Below are 19,900 nucleotides of genomic sequence, written 5' to 3'. Positions count from 1 at the left end.
ACATGATGGTGAGCTCTTTCATTTTTAGTTGAACTAATCCCAAAAATATATTTCCAGTCATAGGTGACAGTTGGTTTTTTAAGCTGTCTGTGTCCCTTTTTCTTCTCTGTCAGTATCTCTGCCTTTTTAATCTCTTCCTGGCCACTTTCTCCTCCCTACTATCTCTTTGCTGATGGTTTTAAAAGTATTAACCTGTTTAGCCTCTACCACACCCTATTACCACAGATAATACAATTTAGTCCAAACAAACGAGACTATCGAGTGTTATGATGGCAAATACTTCAGTCACGTACTCAGACGGCACTGCAAAAGCAACAATCAGCAGCAGATTCCAACAGAGTATGAGCAATAGTTAAAAGTGACACTTGTCTTAAGCAAACACCACTAATAATGACACTCAGCGATAGTGAGAATACACTGAGAAGACGGAAAAGAACTTAGTCATAAAAAGTTGGGCTGTTTTTAGTAAAAGAACAGTATAGTAGTACGTTGTTTGCAAAGGTTAAGCAAGCATATTCATGGACGGAGTGACACACCAGCTAAAAATATGAATTACCAAGAAGGTTTGTGATGCTTTTTAAATTAGGAAAGCTTTCTGGGAAAACTTAAAAACATCTCAGCAATGCAGTTAATTATAAATGAATATTCAAAGCATGCACATTAGCATGCACATCTAGGATTTTTCTACAAATGCAATGCATGCTTGTTGTTGGTGTAAGTGACTGGATTTAGGCCAGTGTGCTCCTGGTAGCCAGCTGTCATCCTGGGTCGCAAGAGCTGGGACGGGACGAATCGGCTTTACTTTTCCACTGCCGATGACCCGTGTATAGCTACAAGCCTAATAAAGACTGTTAAAGCCCACAGCGGCTGTCTGCTCTTGTCTAAGAGGAGTGTCTAACCAGTTCGAGTTGAAGGCAAACGGGTAATTTTATAAGGACACTGACACAACGAAAGGCCCCCGACTGTGTCGTTTTACATTGTGGGACAAGTAAATCTGGCTGTAGCTACAATGGCGGTATGTGCATAATGCACATGGGAATGAGGGGAGGGGTGAAAGCAGTGCATTTAGGAGGAAGAGAATGCATTTAAACCAGATCAATGAGATTTAATTACAGATCTGCCTAGATTATTATATCATAATTACAAAAGCCGCACGCTACAGTCCTGGGAAACAGTCAGTGCAAATAAGCAAAGAGAAACATTGTGCAAATAATAACGCAAAGTGTTTTTTTATGCAAGCTTCTGATTTAATTTGATGTTTAGCATGAAATGTTAACAATCTAGTCTCATTTTAGAGTTTTTTTACGATTACTTTCTTGCAACAGAAAATCCCAAATGGTTATTTTAAGGTTTTTTAATGGCTTAAGGATATATTGGTAAGTGTTTCTTGGTTTTCAACTACTGTAACCATAACAGCAGGCCACACAAAAGGGATCTCTGGGATTCGTCAACTCGCTCATATTTGCCAGGGGATAAAATTCTCTTTTAAAAAGATTAATGAACACTTTAAAGTTTTTTTTCCCTGCTTGACAAGGGCCAAGGCCATTTAGGTTAACCTGCAGATGCAATGAAGTGTAGATCAATTATTTAAACTGGCGGTTTGGACTGTGTGGCCTAATGCATACAGTAAATGTTGCGTGCAAACAAAAGCGTGAACATCAATTCCTTCTTCAGGATTTACAAAAAACAGACCTGGAATAGCATTTCAAAACTTGCATGCAAACAGCTTAGACTAGTCGTCAATTTTTTTACTAAGACTGGTAAAAACTTCAGCTTTGAATCCAAAATGAGAGACACAGTTGAAGTCAAACATTTACAAACAATTCACAATCTGCAAAATTTTAATTATTTTTTACCAAAATAAGAGGGGTCATACAAAATGCATATTATTTTTTTAATTAGTACTGACCTGGATAAGATATTTCACATAAAGTACATTTACATATAGTCCAAAAGAGTAAATAATAGTTGAATTTAGTTGAATAAAATTACCCTTTTCAAAAGTTTACATACACTCGATTCTTAATACTGTGTTGTTACCTGAATGATCCACAACCTCCACAGTGTTTTTTTGTTTAGTGATAGTTGTTCATAAGTCCCGTGTTTGTCCTGAACAGTTAAACTGCCCGCTCTTTTTCAGAAAAAAATCATTCAGATCCCACAAATTCTGTATAATTTTGAGATCCATCTTTTCACACTGAAGACAACTGAGGGACTCATATGAAACTATTACAGAAGGTTCAAACACTCACCGATGCTTCTGAAGGAAACACAATGCATTAAGAGCATGGGGGTGAAAACTTTTCGAATTTGAAGATCAGGGTAAATGTAACTTATTTTGTCTTCTGGGAAACATACAAGTATCTTCTGTAGCTTCTGAAGGGCAGAACTAAATAAGAGCAGTACTAAATTGAAAAACAACATGATATTTAGGCAAAACAACAATGTACACATCTTCATTCTGTTCAAAAGTTTTCACCCCCGGCTTTAATGAATTGTGTTTCCACCTGGAGCATCAGTGAGTGTCTGAACCTTCTGTAATAGTTGCATATGAGTCCCTCAGTTGTCCTCAGTGTGAAAAGATGGATCTCAAAATCATACAGTCATTGTTGGAAAGGGTTCAAATACACAAAAATGCTAAAAAAGAAAATTGTGGGACCTGAAGAATTTTTCTGAAGAACAGCAGGCACTTTTTCAGGACAAACAAGGGACTCATAAACAACTATCACTAAACAAAAAAACACAGCGGTGGATTATTCATGTGACGACAACAGTATTAAGAATCAATATGTAAACTCTTGAACGGGGTCATTTTTATAAATTCAACTATTATATTCTCTTGTAGGCTTGTAAATGATTTGTAAATGTCTTTTATGTGAAATATCTTATTCATGTCAGTAGTAAATAAAAAAAAATAATAACATGCATTTTTTATGATTCCTCTTATTTTGGTAAAATAATTAACATTTTGCAGATTCTGCAATGTGAAAAATGATTGAGTTCTGTAAGATTATGTTATGCCTAAGAGTTTTATTCAGCAAGAATGCATTAAATTAATCAAAAGCAAGAGTAAAGACATTGATACTGTTACAAAGAAGATTTAGAGCATGTAGCATTGCTTTATCACTTCAAATGTCAGTCAAATGATTTACAGCATCAATTATTTGACTTATGATCATGCCATAAACTTTGACCAACATCATTCAAACACTTCAAAATATATTCAGTTCATAACCAAAACATCAAAGAACAGACACCTCTCAGGTCCTTATGCAAAATGTCTGAGATTCTTTCTGCAGCCAGCACGGGCTAATTTTGATTGCAAGCCTAAGACTTTCCACCTGGCTTGAAAACAAAACCTCCCTTTCTTTCCTGCCTCTTTTGCCCGTCTTCATTTATCTATTGGCTAAAGACTTACTCAGCACTGACTGGCTGAGTTTCCTCCCTCTCTCACTGGTCTTAACTCTTCTGCTAATGTAACCTGAGATTACTGTTGTTAAAACAGAACAAGTGGGTCATTTACTGTTCCTATCAAAGGCACCTGGCTTGGAGACAAACTGCAGTCAATGCGGGGTTTGTTCTAATTCTTTTCAATCACTACCTGATTGTGGGAGCAGTTAAGAGGTGCATCTGATAGAAGGGGTTTGGTAACACATTTTAAATACTGAGGAGGAGAAATAGTGAGTTTGATATATTTTTCTTGTTTTATTCATCATCTAGGATTTCTTTTTTTTTTCTAAATTAGATTTTAAGCAATGTATTGGCCAGGTCAATAATTCATCCTTCAGAAATCATTCTAATTTGCTGATTTGCTGTTCCAGAAACATTTTTATTTTTATTATTATCAAAATTTAAAACAGTTGAGTACATGTTTTTTAGGATTCTTTAATGAATAGAAATGCCCAAAGATCAGCATTTATCTATAATAAAAAGCTTTTGTAACAATATACACTATACCATTTAAAAAGCTTGCAGTCGTTATAATTTATTTATTTTCGGAAAAGAAAATGATATAAATTAATACTTTTATTCAGCAAGGATGCTTTAAACTGATTAAAAGTGATGATAAAAACATGTTACTAAATATTAATGTTTCCAATAAAGGCTGTTCTTCTGAACTTTCTATTTATCAAAAAACCCTGAAAAAATCATCATCATCATAGTAATAAAAATAAATGTTTAGCAGCAAATCAGAATATTAGAATGATTTCTGGAGGATCGTGTGACTGGAGTAATGATGCTAAAAAATCAGCTTTGAAATCACAGGAAGAAATAAAATTTTAAAATATATTCAAATAAAAAAAACTGTTATTTATAATAGTCAACATATTTAAATTTTTACTGTTTTTGCTGTACTTTGGAGTAAATAAATGCAGGCTTGGCGTGCAGAAAAGACTTCTTTAAAAACATTAAATTAAGTAAATTTATAAAATGTTTAAAAACATAAGTGCAAACAAATTCTATACTTTAGCAATAATTAATACATTATTAATTTATACATCTTTCATACATTCATGCATTATTGATTAACTATTAGAGTTATTTATTATGCCTTATGAGAGATCAATAGGCTTCATGCCCAACAGGCTTCCGTTTTCTGCTAAACAGGTCTCATTGCTTCCGGTTCACGCGTTTTGCATATCCCTCTTTAAATATGAACATGATTTACTCAAGATTCATTCAAAGTAGACACTAAAAATGATCATAACCAATGTCCATCACATATGTGGATTGATATATAAAAGTTTTAAATTTTTATTCTTTTCACTAACATTTATATATAAATATCGAATGAAACGTCCACAATAAACAGCTGGCTTGTTTAACTGATTACCTTAAAAGTCCGTCGATATCGCCATTATTTATTACGGCTATTAACACGTTCTCCGACAAGCGGAAGCAATGAGACCTGTTTTCCGGGGTTGGTCATGTGACGTTCGGCATAAAGCCTATTTGGCCAAAACAAGGTATCTTAGAAATAAAAATACATTTATGCAAGAAAAAAATAAATAAAAATTTTGCCAAAAAAAAAAGGCATCTTGTTTGCATAAATAAATATATGCAATATATTAGAATTTAAAAATCAATGCTGCAAATGTTTTGGAACAGGCTGTGTGTTGGGAAAGTGCCTATGGTGCAGAGCAATTCATTATGTACTTTTTTGGAGTAGTATTTTTTGGAGACGCCCCTTGTAAAGATTTCCTCACTCGACTATATAAGAGATTGCTTACGGAATAAAGATCTTTAAGCAGCGAAAAACTACTCGATGTCCCATCTCTGGAGCAGATGGGGTGTCTGTCTGTGAGACAGAGGGGTGCCTTACGATGACTTGCTGCAGCAAAGCCTTAGCTTAGCCTTTCCACAATACTGTCCGCATTCCGTCAGTGATGTTTGATGCCGATCCAAGAGTTCAGCATGCGAGTGCTGCTTTTTGTTGGCTAGCGCCATGCGTGCTAATCCTTTCTAATGTTGGCAGGTTTGTGACAGCATAATGCAAGATACCTTGATAGCTCCTGGTTTATGAACCTTTCAGTAAAGGTTTCACTGCAATTAATGTGTGACCCTGGACCACAAAACCAGTCATGTCATAAGCAGCATGGGTATATTTGTAACAATAGCCAAAAATACATTGTATGGGTCAAAATGATATGCCTTTTATGCCAAAAATCTTTAGGATATTAAGTAAAGTTTATGTTCCATGGAGATATTTGGTAAATTTTATGCTGTAAATATCAAAATAATATGTATTGCTAAGAACTTCATTTGAACAACTTTAAAGGCGATTTTTTCCACCCTCAGATTCCAGATTTTCAAATAGTTGTATCTCGGCCAAATATTGTCCTCTCCAAACAAACCATACATCAATGTAAATCTTATTTAATTTTATACAGCTTTGATGTATAAATCTCAAATCTCAAAAAACTGCCCCTTATGACTGGTTTTGTGGTCCGGGGTCACAAATATCAAGAATGATTGCATTATGAAAGATAAAAAGAGTGATATCTGGCATGGCGAGTCTCGGCTTTTGTGGCCGTGCAGGAAAAATGAAAGTATGTCATAATCAAATTGACCTGCTTTAACAGTTAAAACAAAGAAGCCACAAACATTTTCCACTTTCAAGAGCTAACAAAGGCCTCCATTCTAAAATAAAGTGGGTCATTTTTAACAAAGCCGCATCTTTAAGGCACCATCTAAATGTCAGGATATGTAAGGAACATCTGTTGAGCTTTTCATGGTTTAAATGTCCTCACAGAAACAATGTAGCCTTCATAATATACAATCTGCCATCAAGCAGGTCCATTTGTTAATGAAATGAAGATGCGTGCCGTGAAAAGAGCCCTTAGGTTTGCAATAGCTACAAGAGGAAGCCGCTGGACCCAGACTATCACCCAATGACATAATCAGCTTAGAGGTAATTCTTGGCACTGAGGAGATGAGATGGAGAAAGGAGGTTGCAGGAGAGCCCAACTCAACCCTATAGCAAAACCTCTTTTCACCCCGAGCGACACACCTCCCTAGAGCATGTGGTGTTTTTCAAGTGCTAAGAGCATTAATGCTTTTATTTGGACACACAATCCTGTCTGTGTGTGCTGTGCCTGAACAAGAGACTTTATGAAAGATTGTGGAGGATGAAGGCACTGGAGCCTGAGCTGAAGCCCATTCAAATAAATTTGGTTTTGCTCACTGTGAAATTACATTCTTTGTCCCGAAGTTTGTCCCTTCATGTCCAAAAGAGAAACTCAAAGAGACGCAAAGAGTCAGTCAATTAATCTGTGTGCAAAGAGGTCATGATATTACTGCTGCTCTCCACAGATCTTATTTTAGATCCCACTCGTATTTATATACAGATTGCAATGCATCATCATTACGCATCAACAAGCCATAACTTGGCCTTAATGAGATTCGTACATCCTCTGCAGTAGATTTTAGATATGGAAATGCAGCATTTAATACAAGTGATAGATTAAAGCATTGGCCAGGTCAGGTCAATTAACAGAAGAGCATTATTCAGCCTCGGATCACTCTTGAAAATTTACAGCCATGCCAATATATAATATTCATTTTCTGTTTTAAAATATAATTTGTGACTCTGGACAACAAAACCAGCTTTTTGGTTTGGTTTAGGTCAGTTTTTTCAAATAGAGATTTATACATAATCTGAAAGCTAATATTTGGTCAAGATACCACTACTTCAAAAATCTCAAATCTGAGGGTGCAACGAAAATAAAAGTATTGAGAAAATCGCCTTTAAAGTTGTCTGAATTAAATTCCTAGCAATGCATATTACTTATAAAAAATTACGTATTAATATATTTATGGTAGGAAATTTACAAAATATCTTCATGGAACATGATCTTTACTTAATACCCTAATGATTTTTGGCATAAAAGAAAAATCAATAATTTTGACCCATGCAATGTATTGTTGGCTATTGCTACAAATATACCTGAGCTACTTATGAACGGTTTTGTGGGTCACTTTGTTTATGAATTTGGAGTATGAAAAAACTTGATTACTTAAAAATTACTTACAAATTATAATCTGTTGAAAATTGTAGTTTGTAACGTAATCCATTACATTTCCAATTTTAAGTAATATAATCCGACTACTTTTAGATTACTTTAGACCTAACTCATTTATCAAACTGATTTAAATAGGATAACCTTGTACCATATTGACATAAAAATATAAAGAGTAAGAAAATATATTTCTATTTGTTGTTGTTAACAACATTAAGTGCATTTAACATTACATTACATCAAGGTTTCCTAAACTGGTGTTTAAGTAGAAACTGTAGGGTGTTTAATGAAAAGCTAATAATTAATTAAATCATTAAAAAAAATTTTTATTTCAAAATCAATCAAAATAAAAAAAACTTGTGAAAAAACATTTCAAAACTTGAAATATTTTAATTGTTTACCTGCATGTCATGTAACAATAACCAGTGTCAGAGAACCAATGAACATGCACATGTGATACTTAATTATTAAAATATGTACTTCAAGAAAAAATATTAGGTGAAAGTTTCAGATGGCAAAAAAGTGGATGTGTGCATTTTAGTGTGTTTGAAAGACAAAAGCCTTCCAAAGACAGAAACAGTTAACCTATAGAGTAATCAATCTAATAAAAATCAATGTGTTCATCAGTAGTTGATGAAATGTTGAAACATTTCTTAAACCTGAAATGATTTTTGTAAATCTGTGGTCAAATGCTGTGTGTGTGTGTGTGTGTGTGTGTGTGTGTGTGTGTGTGTGTGTGTGTGTGTGTGTGCACTGAAAAACAGGGGAAAACACATAAATAAATACTTGATTGTTTGGGTGGAGTGCTTTTAGCCTTGACCTGATTGGGGCCAATACAATCTTTATACAACACCACAATACAAAATTACAACATTGCATATCTACGAAATAGATGACTTTAAAACAACAACAACAACAACAACAACAACAAGTCTTAAATACGTAATGGAAATACAAGTTAATCAACATTCCTTTGCTCAGGTCAACATAACCCATAAAAAGTCACTGGATCACCTGGCAGCTCTTGAAAACTTAGAGGACACGTTGAACAGCTTTAAGTTTATGACCCATAATGCAGCTATGTGACATGTCTACTTTTTGTACATGAGCATATTAAATAGGTGCATGTGGCTTGACTATAAAAATGAGGAAGCTAGTTTAACTGGGACTGGTTTCATGAAAATATTCTTAAGAATATTTTTTACAACTTCTTAAGAATATTTCAAGAATTTCACTTTGGAACAATCTTATTAATGTATCTTAAATCGTATCTATTTTTGTTTCTTAAGAAGAAAATGACAGATGTTATTGGATTGTATGCCAGTTCTTGCTAAAGATTTGCTGATCAACGAAAAGCCTGTCTTTTTTGCTGGCTTGCAGATTACTGTAATCATCATAAAAAGAGCGCACACTTTGGTGTCATGTCTTATAGTGCACTGTATCTTTTTAAAAGTTATTTTTATAGGATCCGTTGCAAGTTGGAGTGATTTTTTTGTACAAAAAGCTCACGAAAATTGTTGTAATCATAAAATTAACAAAAAGGTCCCCATTTCATGGGGAGTTGCTATTGAATTTGCTAACATGTCGCACATTATCATGATTGATTATACATAATCGATCATTGGTGTAACTTTAGAGTGCTTTAGTGCACATTGCTAGATGTAGTAAAATATATACAGTTAAGGTCAAAAGTTTACATCCCCCTTTCAGAATCTGCAAAATGTTAATTATTTTACCAAAATAAGAGGGATCATACAAAATGTATGTTATTGTTTATTTAGTACTGACCTGATTAAGATATTTCACGTAAAAGATGTTTACATATAGTCCACAAGAGAAAATAATTGTTGCCTTTTTTGTGTGTATTGATAGTTGTTCATGAGTCCCTTATTTGTCCTGAACAGTTAAACTACCTGTTGCTATTCAGAAAAATCCTTCAGGTTTCACAAATTCTTTGGTTTTTACAGCATTTGTGTGTATTTGAACCCTTTCCAACAATGACTGTATGATTCTGAGATCCATCTTTTCACACTGAGGACAACTGAGGGACTCATATGCAACTATTACAGAAGGTTCAAAAGCTCACTGATGCTCTAGAATGAAAAAACATGCATTACAAGCTGGGGGTGAAAACTTTTGAACAGAATAGAGATGTGTACTTTTTCAATTGTGCCTAAATATTATATTTTTTCATTTAGTACTGCCCTTTAGAGGCTAAAGAAGATAGTTACATGTTTCCCAGAGGACACAATAAGTTACATTTACCCTGATCTTCAAATTCGAAAGGTTTTTTCCTGAAGAACAGCGGGCAGTTTAACTGTTCAGGACAAACAAGGGACTCATGAACAACTATCACTAAACAAAAAAACACAGCTGTGGATCATTCAGGTAACAACACAGTATTAAATCATTTTTTATAAATTCAAATATCATTTTCTTGTGGACTATATGTAAACATCTTTTATGTGAAATATCTGAATCAGGACAGTACGAAATAAACAATAACATTAATTCTGTATGATTCCTTTTATTTTGGTAAAATAATTAACATTTTGCAGATTCTAAAAGGGAGATGTACATTTTTGGCCTCAACTATATAGCTAGTGTTGTGCTTAATGAATGTAACACTGCTCCAACAAAAAGTGAACAATGCTAACAGACATGTTCGTCGGGTTCTGTTGGATTAGTGTGTTACACCTGTTGGCATCTGTTGCCATTGGTCATTCCTTGTTTTCGACATTGAACATGCTGAAATGGCATTTGTCATGTTTTGGAATATCAAAGTGAAATTGTGCAATCCGGTGATGGTAGGCATTGGTTGGCGTCAGTTGTTGTGAAATAAATTAGTCTGAAATTTTTTTAAAGGATTTCCTTTTCAGGAATTCAAATTCTAAATCAGTTTTATCTTTAGAACAATCTTAAGATAAGAACATTCTTAACATTTAAAAAGAATTCTAAAATTCGCATACAAAGAAAATAGCGGTTACCAAGAATTTCATTTTTAAGAATGATTTCGCCATCAGAAGACACATTTTTTTAATTCTTATGCCCTGGAAAACAGGAAAACAACTACTGTGCAAACAGGTAAACCAAACCACCTGTTCTCAGACTGGGCCTGAACTACAACAGGGTTCGACTGATCCTGACAGGTGCTGTGCATATTGGTAAATGGATCATCTCTTGCAGTAGCGTTAACAGATTAGCCATCTGGGAGAGTGGCACGTGCCTCCTGTGCGAACATATCCTGTTATATCCAACAAACAAGATGCAAAGTGTCTGCGGTGGTATCACAGTACACCATAAACAAAACGGTACTTTAGCTAAGCTGGTAAACCTATTATGGGTGCCGTCAGGAGACACAATAAAAGTCTAGCCGCAGAGACGTGACTTATAGCACGTTACAAGGTAACAGAAAAATGGTATATAGTTTTAGTAATATATAGTTATGTGTTACAGTTTTATTGTATTCACATATATACACTACCAGTCAAAAGTTTTTGAACAGTAAGATTGTTTATGTTCTGCTCAACAAGCCTGCATTTATTTGATCCAAAGTACAGCAAAAACAGTAAAAATTTTAAATATTATTACTACTTAAAATAGCTGTTTTCTATTTGAATATATTTTAAAATGTAATTTTTTCCTATGATTTCAAAGCTGAATTTTAGCATCATTACTTCAGTCTTCAGTTTCACATGATGCTATAGAAATCACTTTAACATGCTGATATGCTGTTCAAGAAACATTTTATATTATTATTATTATTATCAATATTTAAAACAGTTAAGCACATTTTTTCAGGATTCTTTGATGAATAGAAAGATCAGCATTTATCTGAAATAAAAAGTTTTTGCAACATTATACACTACACCGTTCAAACGCTTGGAATTATGGAGTCAGAAATTATAGAAATTAATACTTTTATTTAGCAAGGATGCTTTAAATTGATCGAAATTGGTGATAAAGACATTTATAATGTAAAAGATTTCTATTTCAGATAAATGCTGTTCTCCTGAATTTTCCATTCATCAAAGAAACCTGAAAACATTCTAATCTGTTTTCAACATAATAATAATAAATGTTTTTTGAGCAGCAAATCAGAATATTAGAATGCTTTCTGAAAGATCATGTGACTGGAGTAATGATGCTAAAAATTCAGGTTTGAAATCACAGGAATAAATTACATTTTAAAATATATTTAAATAGAAAACGGTTATTTTCAATAGTAAAAAATCTTTCAGAATTTTGCTATTTTTGCTGTACTTTGGATCAAATAAATTCAGGCTTGGTGAGCAGAAGAGACTTTAAATACATTTAAAATCTTACTAATCAAAAAAGTTTGACTGGTAGTGTATATATATAATATATTTTTAAATAAAAAAAAAAATAGTACTTTTAAAGCAGTAGAAGTACAATCACAGCACTGAGTAATGCAGTTAAGTTGCTAGTATAGCTACTCTTAATTAGTTACTCCCCAACACTGTCCGTGAGTCCATTAGAGTCTCCACTGACCTTTGAGATGAGCTCATCGTGATTGGCGAGATGTGCCCGGCAGTGGATGCAGCTGTAGGTTCGGTGACAGTTGGGCAAGTAGGCCTGGAAGGTCTTGGACTTTGTCATTTTCACCATCTCACAGTCGTGGTGCTCTTCACTGGGTTCCTCTGGGCTGGCGCTAGACGAGTTGCAGCTCTGCTGAACTTGCTGACAGAAGAAACACTGGAAGATGCAAGCAAAAGCCGTCGTTGTTGTGGAGTGGATGTGTGGCACGCTCCACACAGACACCACAGGAGAAAATACGACCTGGAAATAAAGGGGAAGACAAAGGAGGATGGAAAAGGCCATTACTTTTTGGAATAAAAATACTTTATTCTACTAGACTACAAAGGTCGACTGAATCACTAGAACACTAGTATTTTCACCAGCTAAAAAATGGTTTTAACTCAGTTATTTCCATCTTTTGCTGCCTCAGTTTCTGTTTCTTCATGTCATTCCAGACAGACTGAATGATTATGAGATCAAATCTGTTGTTAGACTCCTTGTGCAAACAAAAAATCTCACTGGATTATTGCAATTAATTGCTAAATGAATATTTGGAAATGTAAACTGATATTTGCTACTGACAAACTACAGCAAAAGATAGAAAAAACTAACTTAAAACCATTTTCAGCTGGTGAAAATACTAGTGTTTAAATAAATGCTGTTCTCCTGGATTTTCTATTCATCGAAGAAACCTGAAAACATTCTACTCAGCTGTTTTCAACATAATAATAATAAATGTTTTTTGAGCAGCAAATCAGAATATTAGAATGTTTTTTGAAAGATTATGTGACTGGAGTAATGGAGTAATTCAGGTTTAAAATCACAGGAATAAATTACATATTAAAATATATTCAAATAGAAAACAGTTCTTTTTAACAGTAAAAATATTTCTACATTTTACTTTTTTGCTGTACTTTGGATCAAATAAATGCAGGCTTGGTGAGCAAAAGAGACTTCTTTAAAAACATGAAACATCTTTTGACTGGTAGTGTACATATATGAAAATACTAGTGTTCTAATAATTTTCATGTTTGTCCACCACTGTAGTTTACCCAAAAATGAAAACTCTTACATAATTTACTCAACCTCATGTTGTTCCAAAACCATATGTCTTTCTTGATTTTTTTTTTTTTTTTTACATGAAACACATAAGGAGAAATTGCACCGGTCACTTTTCCATACAATAACAATAAACAGGAACAAGAGCATTTAAACTTAAAAAAGATGCAAAAGAAGTATCTTTTTCTTTTTTGAAATTGCATGGAAAAACTAACCAATAAATGATGACATCTTTTTCCATTTTTATGTTTTCTCCAAAGAGAGACTGCATTCAAGGTATGCACTTTTAATTCATCATATTTCCTGAGAATCAAACACATTACCCTGGTGTGGCTAGCACCATGCTCAACCCTATATAGCACGAGAAATTAGTCCTAGACTTGCGAGGATACTTAGCAAATGAGCAGCTGAAATCAGATAAAAGCGAAAGAAAACAATCATTTCCTTTTCACCCTTGACAGCTTAAACCAGATCAGCCTGTGGAGGCATTGTGTGCCTGATGAAGTGTGAATAATAATGATTTTCCCTCCAGTGAATACCACATATTTAAGATTCACTTTTAACAGTTTAAGCATGTCAAAAATGGCAGCTAGTTGCCCTGTGCACCAAGAGGACCAAGCTTTATTGCCACTGTGGGAAATCCAGTCACTATTAGATGATGACATTCAAATCATCTTGCTTAACCAGGCCAGAAGATACAGAGCCAAAATTCTTTGATGAATTTTTCATATGGTTATCTAAGGACCATACTGTCATGTTAGACCATAGTATTGTTTCAGGATCAAGATTATAAACCATTTTAACACTTAATGCTGCTTGAGGCACTGGTTGATTTTAACATGTGGACTTGCTAAATGCCATCTCTTTTTTTCCATAGTTCTCATGCTGTTCGCACAGACAATCAGAAAATAACAGGAAACTCTGTATAATGCGCTAATGAGGGGGCAACAACACTCTATGCAATAGAAAAACACAGACACTTCCGCAATAGCACAGGAAGCTCCAACCATGCAGACCGACAAAACGCGCGAGTTCTGCTCCTGTGGCGCCAAGTGTTGCCAGATCTAGCTAAAACAAGCATGTTCTGACTTACTGTACCTAACCAAAACAAGCATTAAGCAGCAACCCTGTTGCTTTTCTTTTCTGTTGATTTGTGTGAAACAGTCATTAAACAATGTAAAATTACTCTTGATGAGTAAAAATCTGCATATCCTCCTTAATAATCTAAACGTTTGATGTATTACAACTGACAAGTTAAATCTATATACAAATCTCTGAGAAACGCAGAAACAGATAATGAAAGAGGAACTGAGCTACTGCTTTTAATAATTACATAATATGAACTGAGATGGATGATGACATCACTGAACTCAATGACGAGATGAAGATGAAAAGAAAAATATTGTTGACAATACTGCATTATTGACACACTATTGCCTTGTTTAATACTGTGAAGTTGCTTTGACACAACCTCCATTGTTAAAAGCGCTATATAAATCAAGGTGACTTGACTTGAATATACTGCGGTTCCCACAGCAGGTGGGAATATTTGACAAAAGCTGTTAGTGGTCGATCATAATTCACTGTGCTATGAATACCAAGCTCTTAACAGTCAAATGCAACTGCACTGTCATTGCCATTAAACTCAAAACTGCTCAAAATTCTAAGCGACTTCACATAAACAAATAAAACACAAAGTCGCGTATAAAAAAAAGAGGAGATGGCAACACTGTCGCGCGTTCACGAATGCAACTAGAGCTCGCGCAGCGCGCGATGTGGCACGCGTCTCGGTGGAAATGAGAACTTGTTTACCTGTAAACATTATATATGTGGATATTCAATATGTACGATGATTTTGTATAGCTTGCAGATTTATTAATTATACAAACTTAGAAGCATAAAAAGCACGGGATTGTTAGCAATATGTGATGTTTTTAACAGGAGTTATATCGTAAACACAAAAATAAGAACATTACGTGCTTGCGCAAATGACAAGTCAAGCGTGTTTTTATAAAGATGAGATTATTTGAAACCACGTACATATATAACATTGGTGAAATTATGTTTATAACTGTTAATCAAACAAAAGAAGCCTGACGGTGAATCTAAAGGAAGATCAACAGCAGACAAACAAAGGAGGTTCACGAAAGCGTGTTAACCTGAGAGGATAAGGCTAATCATGAGCATTATGGTTTAAGAAAACAATAATAGCCATAACGAATCTACCTATTTAAGAGCTCGATAATCGAACCACTTTTAAAATAACAGTAAGCAGATAACATATTCACTGCAACTTATTCGGCACAAACATTAATTGGTTTCTTTTGTTTTGCTTCCCTGCAAAGTGACAAACAACCAAAGCAAGATGCTCATAAAACCAATTCAACGAGCCAACAATAGGCTACCAGTTACAAAAGGTGCAAATTGATTGTTGTCAGCGGGATCTTTAGAGAAAACAACAAAGAAACTGTGCGACCAACGTGGAAACAAAACAAAGACTCGTGCTTTGTGACCAAACCAGGAAGCGCTGAGTGACACCGAGACCAAATATAAGACTTGATATCTGCAAGTCTCCAATGTTAGCGTTCAATTCTATGATTCATGCGAACAAGATAGCATATTTGAGTTTATATTCCGTATGATTAACTTATAGCTTGCATGCATCTAACTCCACATGACATCTAGAGATTTTGAAAAAAGGAACGGTTTTGAGCTTTACCAACAAGCGTTGAAAAACAACAATAATGTTTTCACATATCAAACATGAGTTTGAAAAAAAAAAAAAACTCTCAACTTACCACCTGGATCTCAATGCGAAGTTTGGCATAGGTTTTCTATGGGGAAGCTGACTATTTTTTTTCCCAGAGAGAGAGAGTATGTTTAGTGATATTTTATTTTTTTGGTTTCGGTCGTCTTGTCTCGATGCCGATTCCGTCTGAGACCTCAAAGTGAGACTATCTGACAGTTTTTCGTGTCGGTTCGGCAGTACATTTCTCTAGTCTTTGTTGCACTCTTTGTGTTTGTGATCATAGACTTGTGCTTTGTGAGTGGGCGGGGCGTCGCATGACTGGCGTGTGACGCATCCAATAGATGAGCAGCGGGGGCGGGGCTACCAGCCAAGCGAAAATAATCCCGGATGTGTAAATAAATACAATAATTTAACGATTACATAGGTTGAGATGATGACTTCATCGGATTCGTGTTTTGCATTATGTCCCCTACAAGAGTTACACACATGAAGAATAAATAAACGCAGTGTAACGTATTTGGAAAACAATTTAGTCATGCATTATAATCTGTGGTTATTATAATCCTAGCCATATGAAGTCCCTGCTTCCTTTTTATTATAACGCAGTCATACAGAGCAATATTGTTTAATAAATGATTTGGGGCTCATGTAGGGGTGGGTTTCACAGCCTGACAGCACTAAAGAAATGGCCCCATCTTTATGCGTCAGAGAGCATCTGCTACGCCTTATAAATAATAAGTGAAGAGACTGCCTAAAATAAATGATGATCACGAAAAACCAATAACCTTGTATTTTAGTAACAGTGTGCAACTATAAAACCAGATGCAATGCATAGCATTAAAACTTCCGTAGTCCACATACACATGAATGTCATTGTCATCACATTCGTTAACAGTTCAAAGATAGCCTAAGCAACTAATTACCTACTGACACACACCAATACTGATCAATACTTTCAAAAGCGAACAGGAGGGCGTGAATTCGTGAAGTCTTCTGCTAGTCTGTCGCGTCGCCACCACTGTCCTGATGATGTCATATGTTTTCATTCTGCGTCCCATTTTATAACTCCGCACCATGGTAACCCACAGTAAAGCTTTTTACACGGACACAAGACAATTATTACCAAGCTCACATGATAAAATGAAAATAAACACGGTTGTGTTTGACAGCGTCGTGTTTTGTAACTATAATTTAAAAACACAGCACACCAATGTGACCTTCGCTGAGGTACTTGGGATGCAGTGCTCTTAAAGCAACTCTCACACTGGGTGTTTTGCATTGGAAAATAGCATAAGATCTGAAAAGAAAGCATGCCAAATGTTGCAGGATGCAGAATGCAATACCTTTCAGGTGGAAGTGGATCAGTTGTTCTCCCCACTGCAGGGTTTCTCATTCAGGAGCGCTGATGTGCCCGCATGTGTGTCACGACGGACGGTCCAAGATGATGCTGTTGTTGTTGTTGTTGTCGTTCAGAGTGTGCTGATCATAGTTCTTCCGCCGTGACACTCTTCTCTGCGGATTTCCTTTTCTTTTTTCTTTTTTTGAATGAGACTGTAATGTGGTCACGTACGAGGCGGAGGTCGCTATTAGTGTGCGCTCCACGCTCACTAACATCTACATCTGTCCTGTCTTCATTCACAAATATTTCACACGCTACACAAGCAATACACTTTTTTTGTGGTCGCCACCCTACTTAAAAAAAGAATTCACAGAAAGTATTAATTGATAGTAAAAATTAATTAATTAATTATATTGTGAGAATGCAATTTTGCAGTTGCATTTTTAGGGAACGCAACAAAAATATATCGATTGAAAATTGACACTTTAATTAAAAAGAAACGGTTCAAGCATTTTGTGGTCCACTTGAACTCAGTAAACATAGCTATTTTAACACTATGCATAAAAGGAAAAGGCAAAAATGTGTAAAAAAAAAAAAAAAGATTATATGTGACCCTGGACCACAAAAACAGTCATAACATAAGGGTCCTTTTTAAACTCTTTATAAAAAAAAGATTTATACATCATCTGAATGCTTTAGCATCTGAAAGCTTTCCATTGTTGTATGGTTTGTCAGGATAGGACAGTATTTGGAAAAAAAAAAAAATCTAAATATTGAGAAAATCGTCTTCAGTTGTACAAAGTTCTTTGCAATGCATATTACTAATCAAAAATTAGTTTTGATTTATTTGCGGTAGGAAATGTACAAAATATCTTCATGGAACATGATCTTTGCTTAATATCCTAATGATTTTTGGCATAAAAGAAAAAAACGATAATTTTGACCTATAAAATTTTACTTATGACTGGTTTTGTGGTCCAGGGTCACATATAAACAATAAAAATAATAATAAATACCCTTTTAGGTCACAAATATTCTTTATTTGTTATCGTGTTGTCGCTATTACATTTTCATTTGTAATAATACACTAAACGATTCATTCAAAAAAATATTTTTATTACAATCATTTTTGAAGCTCACATTTTGAGCACTAAATCTCTTTATTAAATGTAGTATTTCTTTATTTAATTATGTATTCATACTCTTACTGCCTCGGTGGATAGATTTTATAGTTTTAAAATATTGTTTTAACACCATCCGTTTGTTTCTATCGAACATGTTTGAGAATATAGGTTTATTATGACGACATTCTCTTCCGCAGACATGAAAGCCAATCAGGTTGAGGATAAATTGTGTCAAACCAATCAGCTTCGAGAGAGCGAGCCTCCGCGCTCCAGACAAACGCGAGCCCGCGCGCACAGCATCTCGCTTGTTTTCGATAATGCGCGTTCACTGCAAAGACACGTGCCAAATCGCACGGCAGCGCGCAGCAGTCCTTATAGCCATAACACGTGGTTCAGGTAAACAGCGTGAAGGCCCGGATGTTGGTGCTATTTTTATCTTTTATCTCAGCAAACAACAACGTCATCAGTTAGAATGGAAATATTAGTTGTAACGATAAATATGATGTAGTGAATTATTATTAAATAAACCTGTTTGGCGAAATGAAAGTAAATGTCTTGAGCACTGCATCGAAAGATGGCAATATGATGGTCAAATAAGAAAGCAATACGTAAAATAAGCAAACAGTCTTCACATTCTTTATCGGTGTTTGTTGTTTAGAAACTGCAGTCAATAATATGGATAATTGTAAGGAGAATGAAAGTATTTGCTCGTCATAAAAATAGTGGAACTCTGTCTCCATCTACCGTATCAACACCGCAATTGCTCCAAACGCTACAGGCAACATGATAATCAGAAATTGTTCAGTGGCTGTTATAAACTTTGTTCAAATATTATATAGTAATAATAATAATTATTTTTATAATAATTAATAATTATTATTATCGTAGTGCAATCTATTTAGCTTACAGCCCTTTTTAGACAATTATTATTAGTTGTTGTAATTATTAATTGTTATTACAACAACAACAACAATAATAATGATTGTTATTATAGTGCAATTTTTTTAATTAAATTATAATTATTGTTATTATTACTAATTGTTATAACAACTACAATAATAATAATAATAATTATTATTATTATTATTATTATTATTATTATTATTATTATAGTGCGATCTATTTTAGCTTACAGCCCTTTTTAGTCAATTATTATTATTTTATTATTATTAATATTCATTGTTGTACTAATTATTTTTATTATAGTGCAATCTATTTTAGCTTACAGCCTTTTAGTCAATTATTAGTATATTACTATTACCACTATTACTAGCTATTAATTGTTATAATAATAATGGTGCAATCTATTTTAGCTTACATCCCTTTTTTTAGTCTATTATTTTTATTATTATTATTATTATTATTATTATTATTAATTGTTATAATAATAATTATAGTGCAATCTATTTTAGCTTACAGCCCTTTTTTTGTCAGTTATTATTATTATTATTATTATTATTTATTGTTATACTAATTATTATTATTATTATAGTGCAAATCTATATTAGTTTACAGCCCTTTTTAGTAAATTATTATTATTAATTGTTATAATAATTATTATTATTATTAT

At 34.1% G+C, this 19,900-nt stretch overlaps 1 protein-coding gene across 2 annotated transcripts in view; it reads right to left on the bottom strand.

The window, feature by feature from the left end:
• Window positions 1-17,462, bottom strand: part of ypel1 (yippee-like 1) — a 30,250-nt gene extending 12,788 nt beyond the window's left edge. Inside the window, exons 1-2 of one of the 2 annotated variants that reach the window (XM_073839794.1) lie at window positions 17,211-17,462; window positions 12,033-12,320 (exon numbers count right to left, since the gene is read on the bottom strand). In XM_073839794.1, coding sequence (XP_073695895.1) covers window positions 12,033-12,149 — 117 coding nt within the window. In that variant the 5' untranslated portion in view covers window positions 12,150-12,320; window positions 17,211-17,462. Of the gene's footprint in view, window positions 1-12,032; window positions 12,321-15,916; window positions 16,136-17,210 lie in introns of those variants that run through there. The other variant, XM_073839793.1, reaches the window with a different exon arrangement.
• Window positions 17,463-19,900: the final 2,438 nt, after the last annotated feature.

This window comes from Garra rufa, chromosome 5 (genome assembly GCF_049309525.1).
Source record: "Garra rufa chromosome 5, GarRuf1.0, whole genome shotgun sequence".
Classification (NCBI taxonomy): domain Eukaryota; kingdom Metazoa; phylum Chordata; class Actinopteri; order Cypriniformes; family Cyprinidae; genus Garra; species Garra rufa.
This window is presented reverse-complemented; position numbering and strand designations above follow the sequence as displayed.